The sequence below is a fragment of the Melozone crissalis genome, unplaced genomic scaffold, assembly GCF_028551555.1.
Source record: "Melozone crissalis strain CALT ecotype California unplaced genomic scaffold, PUWL_Pcris_2 ptg000063l_1, whole genome shotgun sequence".
Taxonomy (NCBI): Eukaryota; Metazoa; Chordata; class Aves; order Passeriformes; family Passerellidae; genus Melozone; species Melozone crissalis.
The window spans coordinates 13,819,176-13,826,902 of record NW_026535841.1 but is presented as its reverse complement, the minus strand read 5'-3'; the positions used below and the strand labels follow the sequence as shown (position 1 = coordinate 13,826,902).

General features: G+C 55.8%; 1 protein-coding gene and 5 non-coding genes across 8 annotated transcripts; 5 read left to right on the top strand and 1 right to left on the bottom strand.

Moving 5' to 3' along the window:
- Positions 1-398: 398 nt before the first annotated feature.
- TRNAA-UGC (transfer RNA alanine (anticodon UGC)) lies at positions 399-470 on the bottom strand. The gene has a single exon. It is a non-coding gene; the product is annotated as a tRNA-Ala (tRNA).
- A 214-nt stretch (positions 471-684) lies between these two features.
- On the top strand, positions 685-756 carry TRNAD-GUC (transfer RNA aspartic acid (anticodon GUC)). The gene has a single exon. It is a non-coding gene; the product is annotated as a tRNA-Asp (tRNA).
- A 339-nt stretch (positions 757-1,095) lies between these two features.
- On the top strand, positions 1,096-1,168 carry TRNAF-GAA (transfer RNA phenylalanine (anticodon GAA)). Its single transcript has one exon. It is a non-coding gene; the product is annotated as a tRNA-Phe (tRNA).
- A 307-nt stretch (positions 1,169-1,475) lies between these two features.
- Positions 1,476-1,547, top strand: TRNAD-GUC (transfer RNA aspartic acid (anticodon GUC)). Its single transcript has one exon. It is a non-coding gene; the product is annotated as a tRNA-Asp (tRNA).
- A 245-nt stretch (positions 1,548-1,792) lies between these two features.
- On the top strand, positions 1,793-1,864 carry TRNAA-UGC (transfer RNA alanine (anticodon UGC)). The gene has a single exon. It is a non-coding gene; the product is annotated as a tRNA-Ala (tRNA).
- A 1,901-nt stretch (positions 1,865-3,765) lies between these two features.
- On the top strand, positions 3,766-5,274 carry UBB (ubiquitin B). Of its 3 annotated transcripts, none has more exons than XM_054288799.1 (2): positions 3,766-3,854; positions 4,282-5,274. In XM_054288799.1, the coding sequence occupies exon 2, from the start codon at positions 4,288-4,290 to the stop codon at positions 5,203-5,205; it is 918 nt and encodes a 305-aa protein (XP_054144774.1). In that variant the 5' UTR covers positions 3,766-3,854; positions 4,282-4,287; the 3' UTR covers positions 5,206-5,274. The 3 variants fall into 3 exon arrangements, with proteins under 3 accessions (XP_054144774.1, XP_054144773.1, XP_054144775.1); XM_054288798.1 differs by having other exon boundaries at positions 3,788-3,895; XM_054288800.1 differs by having other exon boundaries at positions 3,836-3,859.
- Positions 5,275-7,727: the final 2,453 nt, after the last annotated feature.

Sequence of the window (7,727 nt, the reverse complement as noted above, 5' to 3'; positions counted from 1 at the left end):
CTGGATGGGTGTCCATAATTCCCACACGGTGTGTCCATAATTCCCACATGCTTCAGGGGCAATGCCAGAGCACAAGCAAGCATTAAAAACATCCAAAGCTGAAGAAACAGCAACTTTAGATCTGCAGCCAGAAGGAAGGCAGTCCCTCGGTGTGTTTTCAGTTAAACATTGGGGTTTTGGGTTTTTTCCAGCATCACTGGGTTTGGGATGTCCCCAGGCAGGAGCGTGCTGGGGGCTCCTTTCTTTAGCAGGAATTGCAGCACAAGTCTGCACCCACTGGTGCGGGGAGGGAAGAAAATAAACAGGCACTTAGCGAGTGTATTGGGAAATTTCGGCTCCTCTCAAAATTAAAGCAGAAAAACGCAAAAAGCACCAGCCGGTAGGACAGGGGCAAAAAGTGGAGATGCCGGGGATTGAACCCGGGGCCTCATACATGCAAAGCATGCGCTCTACCACTGAGCTACATCCCCTCGATGGAACGTAGGCCGCTCGCAGTGTATACACCGACAGCGGGGGCCGCAGGCACGGCCCGGCGCTGACACCGCGGTGCCAGCGCTGTCACCCCGCGTTCCCCGAGCCCCGCGCTGCGCCACGGCCGAGGGAGGGGAGCGGGACCGCGACAGCTCCGCCGGAGTTGGGACAGTGCCTTTATAAAGCAAGGCAAAAGAAACGCAAGTGTACCCGTCCTCGTTAGTATAGTGGTGAGTATCCCCGCCTGTCACGCGGGAGACCGGGGTTCGATTCCCCGACGGGGAGGTACAGTTAATTTTGGCCCCGGATGCCATTTTTTGTGAGTCGTCCCACGACGGTGTTTGTCTGCGACGCTGCTGTGGAACCCGCTCCGGAGAGGCCGGACAAAGCCGGCAGAGCCGTGTTTTGCGCCAGGAGACGGGAGCGGAGTGCCCCGGGGTGCGCGAGAAACACCCCGCCGCTGCGGAAATGGGATGCTCGGGGTGAAAATGCCCTCGGGAAGGTGCGAAACTCCGCACAGCCCCGGTACCGGGCGGCGGGACCCGTGCGGGAGGGCGGGCAGCAGCGCCCGTGGGGGGGCGCAGGGCGGGGTCGTAGCCACGGCCAGCGAGGGCGCTCTCGCCCGCCGAAATAGCTCAGTTGGGAGAGCGTTAGACTGAAGATCTAAAGGTCCCTGGTTCGATCCCGGGTTTCGGCAGAAACATTTAGTTTTTACGCGTGGTTTTTTTGGGGGGGGTCGTTTTTTTGTTTTTCTTTTTTTTTGTTTTTCTTCTTTTTTTTTTTTTCTTTCTCCTTACCATCAAAACGGTTCCTTTTGCTGCCGAGCGGAGGGAGCGAGGGATACTGTCCCTGCGTCGGGCGGCTCAGGCGGTGCCATCGCAGGCGCTCCCGCGTGCGGGAGTTTTGTGTCAGGAGCGGCTTGCCGAAGGGCGGGGGCGATCCAGCAGGTCCTGCGGCCGCCGCTCAGACATGCCCTGGCCTGCGGGGAACAACGTGTACAGCCGTCCTCGTTAGTATAGTGGTGAGTATCCCCGCCTGTCACGCGGGAGACCGGGGTTCGATTCCCCGACGGGGAGGTTGTTGGCCCTTTTAGTTCTTTAATTTAATTTTTTCCTCACGGATTTCTCTGATTTCCGACGGAGCAAAACCATTCGGTTTTCTGTGTGCGGACTAGCACGTTCCTGTCTTTTTGAGGGCTGCCTGCTGATCGCACCAGGCTCTGTACACCGCAGCGCCGCCCAGGCTCGGTAGCCGCCGCTTCCCGCACCGGGGCGGGCTCAGCACGGACGTGGCCGCCGGGCAGGGCACATCGGCCGGGCAGGGGGACGTAGCTCAGCGGTAGAGCGCATGCTTTGCATGTATGAGGTCCCGGGTTCAATCCCCGGCGTCTCCACGTGGTTACTGCTCTTTTTCCCGTTTTTTCGTGATGTTTTATCTAGTCAAAGTCACCGAGTCTCGCTTAGCAGCAGCAAACGGACCGTGCGGTCGAAATGGGCCCACAGTGGCACTTCCCAGCAGCATAAAGTGCGTTTTTTTTGTTTTTGTTTTTTTTTTCCATTTGGTTCTCCTCAGGCCTGTGCAAACACACACGGCTTTTGATCCCATCTGTGGATTATGAGACACAAGAGGCCCAAAAAGAAGCACAAATCATCAAACCCTGCAATGCAGGGGAACAGAGGCCACCCATGCCAGGCTGACACTGTCACACCACACAGCCTGGCAGACATGCAGCCCTGCAGCCACACGGAGCACAGGGCTCTGCTCCACGTTCCCAGAAACAGAGGGGAAGGACAGAAGCCAGGACACCTCAGCTGGCTGCACTGCTGAACACTCAGGAGCTTCTCCTGGCTCTGCAGTGCCCACTCACCCTGCTGCCCTGTCAGCCCTGAGCTCTCAGGGAAACAACCACCCTGCTTCGAGCTCCTTGGGCTTGCGGGGAAACTGCGGGGCTGGGAAGGCTGGGAACCACGGCACAGCTGAGAGGTTTGGTCCAGAGAGACCAAAGCCCTCGCAGAACCTTCTTGAGACAGCTTTGATGGACACAGCTCAGGGGCAGCTGCTCCCTCTCACTGCCTGGTTACCAGCAGCAGCAGGGGCTGCCCGCTGACAAATGCAAAGTGACATTTCCTGCCATGGTGGCTGGAAAGCTCCTTGTGCTGTTTATTTACTCGTCTTACTTCCATTTGTTATTTTGAGCCAGTTTTTGGTCACAGAGCTGCTAAGTGTGAAGATCCCTGTTGTAAATTACTCCCTGGCAGCTACACTTCTGGAATGTGCCCTGCATGTGAATGTAAGAGACATTTTGCAGTAACTGGCATGCAGTAACAGACTTTTTCTCACAAAACACTTTCCCATGTGCCTTTTTGATGACTTTCTGAACAGTCCTAAGCACTAACCTTGTAACTAAAAGAACAAGCGTAACATTATTAAGCTTAATGTTATTATTCATTTTCTGCTGAGGAAAGACCTAAACCTGCAAGGATTCTCCAATTTCTGATATTTGTACACTCCCAATGCATAGCATCAGCCACTGAGCACTGAGAAGTAACCAAAAGACTTCTGTGGGGTTTTTTTGAGATTGTTATCACTACAGCTGTGGTGTTAGCAGAGGCCAAAGAGCTCTCCAGAGCATTCCCATCAATGTGCAGGCAGACACAGGCACTTTTCTTCACATCACAAAGCTTTTGCCGGACCCCTGCTCTTTTCATGCTGGTGAGCAGCCCTGGGCGTTACCAGTGTCCCTTCCACTTTCCTTGGGAGCTGCCAAATGAATGATTTTGTGGGAGAATCAAAGCGAACGACACTGCCTGGATCTTGCAGACAAAGCTCCATTCTGTTCCCAGCTGCTGCGTGGAGTTGCTGTGCAGTTTGGGTTCTCTCACACAGAAATAACACTCGAGGCATCCCTCGAGATAAAGCCACGAATTCCTTCCCTCAGGAACCCCCTCACGGTGTGGCCGCAGGCAGAGCTGGCCCTCACTTTGCCCTAGGGGCAGAAGCCAAGGAGGTGTTTATCAACCAGGGGCGCAATTGCAGTGTTTAAGTCCCTGAACATAATGAAACTTTTATCTTTTCTAGTTTAACGTGCGGCAATGTCTCCTAATTGGGGTCACTGAGATGGCGCAGCCGCGGCCCCGCTCCACTGGCTCCAGGCCGGGTTTTCCCGCCGCTCGCCGTCCCGCGCGCGGAAGTCTCAGCACAGCCGCGCGAGGCGTCGATCCTTCCGCGCCGCCCAGCTGCGCTTCCCCCTCACCCAACGTCGGAGAGCGGAGGCGCGCGGCGCGAGGAAAATAGTGCGCAGCGGAGTGATCCCAAGGCGGGGGCGGGGCGCCGGGGGCCATATAAGCACCTAGCGGAGGGATGCGTGGCGCAGTTGGCGCTGGGTGAGGTTTGTGGTTTCGGCTTGGCCGAGCGGCGCGCCGCGGTGAGAACAGGCTGGGGAGGGCCTAGATACGGGCTGGACGTCCGGGTGGAACGGAGGGGAGTGTGCGCTGAGGAGCCGCGGCTGGGGGCGATGGCAGACAGTGATGGCGGGGGCAGGGCTGGGACGTTGCCTTCCCTTCAACGGCCGCACCGCGAGGCGGTGGCGGGCAAGGGCTGGGCCCAGCGGCCGCTGGCAAAATGGCGGCCGCGCAGGAGCAGTGCTGCTGCAAGATGGTGGCGGGCGCGCGCCTCGGGCGGGAAGAGGAAGCGGTGGAGACCCCGCCCCTCTATGGTTGTGGGCGGGACTTGTGCTGTGACGTCACGACGGGGCGCTGCCCCGGATGCGGGAAGCGGTTCCTAAACCACGGCGGGTTTTCCCTTCTCCAGGGAAAAATGCAGATCTTCGTCAAGACCCTGACTGGCAAGACCATCACCCTTGAGGTCGAGCCCAGTGACACCATTGAAAATGTCAAGGCCAAGATCCAGGACAAGGAGGGCATTCCCCCAGACCAGCAGAGGCTGATCTTTGCTGGCAAGCAGCTGGAAGATGGCCGTACCCTGTCCGACTACAACATCCAGAAAGAATCCACCCTGCACCTGGTGCTGCGCCTCAGGGGTGGCATGCAGATCTTTGTGAAGACCCTGACTGGCAAGACCATCACTCTGGAAGTTGAGCCCAGTGACACCATTGAGAATGTCAAGGCCAAGATCCAGGACAAGGAAGGCATCCCTCCTGACCAGCAGAGGCTGATCTTCGCAGGGAAGCAGCTGGAAGATGGCCGTACCCTGTCTGACTACAACATCCAGAAGGAATCCACCCTGCATCTTGTGCTGCGCCTCAGGGGTGGCATGCAGATCTTTGTGAAGACCCTGACTGGCAAGACCATCACCCTTGAGGTCGAGCCCAGTGACACCATTGAGAATGTCAAAGCCAAGATCCAGGACAAGGAGGGCATTCCCCCAGACCAGCAGAGGCTGATCTTTGCTGGCAAGCAGCTCGAGGATGGCCGTACCCTGTCCGACTACAACATCCAGAAAGAATCCACTCTGCACTTGGTGCTGCGCCTCAGGGGTGGCATGCAGATCTTTGTCAAGACCCTGACTGGCAAGACCATCACTCTGGAAGTTGAGCCCAGTGACACCATTGAAAATGTCAAGGCCAAGATCCAGGACAAGGAAGGCATCCCTCCTGACCAGCAGAGGCTGATCTTTGCTGGCAAGCAGCTGGAAGATGGCCGTACCCTGTCCGACTACAACATCCAGAAGGAGTCAACTCTGCACCTTGTCCTGCGCCTGCGGGGTGGTAACTGAACCAGCAGTTGTTCCAATTAAAGGTTCCCTGCACTTGTTCATTCCAATAAAGCTGTTGCATCTGTAAAAGTCTGTGTCCCATGTTACACGAGCAGTCGTTCGTGACATTGCCCAACCCCAGGTTTCTAATAAACAATAATTACGTAGCTTTCCACAGACAAAGGGGTTGCAAAACTGCCTTATGCAAGCAAGGCTTCCACATTCCTGGTGATTGTAGCTAATCCCTCGGCCATGCTTTTCCTGGGGTTGTGTAAGTGCTCTGATACCTGGCTGCAGCTCAGTGCCCGCCTGCAGATGTTGTGCAGCTGTGGTGTTGTGTAAGCAGGGATGTGCACTGGGGAGCTGTGGATGCTCCCCGGTCAGGGCTTTGAGATAGCTCTTGGTTGCCCAGCAACTGCCCTTGTTTTGGGATTAGTGGAGGAACATCCAAGGGTGATCCCGCAGCTCGGTGGCAGGATGGTCCTGCAGCCCTTGGGCTGGGAAGGTGGGGTGGGGAGTGCTGATCTCATCAGGTACAGGGTGGACTTGTTTTTTTGTCAAGCTTAATGGCATTAAGCAAGCAGTAGTTTCAGATGTACTTACTGGAAATGTGAATGTGCTTCATTCCAGCTGTGCCCCAAATGGAAATGCTGCTGAGCTGAGCTGGCACAGAGCAGTTCCTGTGTGCTGCAGAAGCCCTGGCAAAAGGGAAGTTGCCTCTGAAGTATTTGTGGGGGTTGCAGCATGGCTGATGAGTTAACCATGGCTGTGCTGGGTGTGTGGAGAGGGAAAGGGAGAGTGACACAGAAATGCTCTTTCCAGGAGGGGTGACACGGGCTCACCTGTGGAAGGCGATGTGGTGGGAGCTGAAGGGTCTCGGCTGGTGGCTGGTTCAGGGGACCCAAAGGGATCCCAAAGGGACCTTGCACTGCCTGGGTGGGGTGGCAGGGTGTGGCTGCAGTCACACCAGTTCCTTTCGCTGGTCAGGCCTGTACAGAGCAAGTTCAGAGCACCGAGGTCTGTGCTGTGCTGGAGGAAACATTTGAATGCTGAAGAGCTGAATCCCGTGTGGGTGGGAGCTGGTGCTGTGCCATCCTGGACATCCTGTTCTCCCCCGCAGCAGTGCCCCGGGCTCTGCCCACGCTGCCCTGGCTCCTGGGCTGAGCCCCAACAACCGCAGGGAGCAGCTGGCCATTGTGGGGGCTGTCTGTGCTCTGGGACAGCAGAATCCCCAAACTGAGCATCTGAAACACGAGTGCAGGGGAGCCTGTCTGGAATGCAGGGAGCACAACTGCACGTGGTTCTGATTTGAAGGCGCCTGACTGCCACTGGGGAGAGCTGCAGGAGGACACGGGGTGTTTGATAATGTCAAAGCCTCCACAAATGACTACATAGCCGTGCTTTAAGAAATCCTTTTATTTCAATGTCTCAGTAACAAACCTTTACAATGTCCTATTTAAAAACCCAGTGCTGTAATGGCCTGGAGCAGGCTGCAGCAGGCAGAGCAGCAAGCCTGGAGGAGAAGCCTGTGCTGTGGCCTCGTGAGCAGGGTCAGCCTCTGCTGACCACTCAGGAATGGTGGGAAGTTGTGCCAGGAGGGTTGGAATGGGTGTTAGGGAAAAGTTCTCCCACAAAGGGAGGGCTGAACATCCTGGGGCTGGCCACAGCACCAGCCTGCCACACTCCAAGATGAGTTTGGACAACACTCTCAGGCCCATGGTGGGATTTTGGAGCTGGTCTGTGCAGGTTTTTGACTCCATCCTCGTGGGTCCCTTCCAGCCCAGCAGATTCTAGTTCTGTGACCTCTGCAGGGCTTGAGGAACCTCAGGGCTCAGTGTGGCAGTGCCAGCGCTCCAGAGGCAGCACCCGTGAGCAGAGACCACAGCTGGGGTGGGATCAGCCATGCAGCAGCAAAATCTGATGAGAGCAGCAAAGCCTGTTGTCAGCTTTAAGGGTGTTTTGTTCAAACCATGGCAGAACACGCCGTTCTGAGATCTTCTCACAGTCGTGTTTCTCTGCGGCGCCTCAGGGAATCTCCTGGATTTTATTGGGAAATTTGGGTATTAAAAAGAAATCCCTTTCACTGTGTTTCTTTGTAAAAAAATGTCTTAAAAAAGTAAAAGTAAATCCAGTGCCTACTTAGTGCTGTTTTGAAGGCATTGCTGCTGGGAGAGGGGGCCCATCCCACACCAGAGACCAGCCAGGATTGAACAGAGACATTGGTTAATTGATCTGGTAATTAAACAGGCAACTATCAGGGTAAAAGGTTTGGAAGGGAAAAAAAAAAGACCCAATTCAGTGTAAAGATACAAATGGAAATGTTGCACCGAGGTGGGGGCCGTGGCAGGAGGCAGGTCCTGTGCTGTGCTGCGCCCTGCCTGGTGGCAGCCGTGAGATTGTCCCCTCTCTGTGCAGGACAGAGCGTGGCAGGTGGAACCACTCCAGCTGCCAGATGTGTTAGCTCAGCTGGGACAATGGGATGTTGGACGGGGATTGATTTAAAACAGGCTGTCACAAACTGAACTCTTTATTTTCTGCTGCCT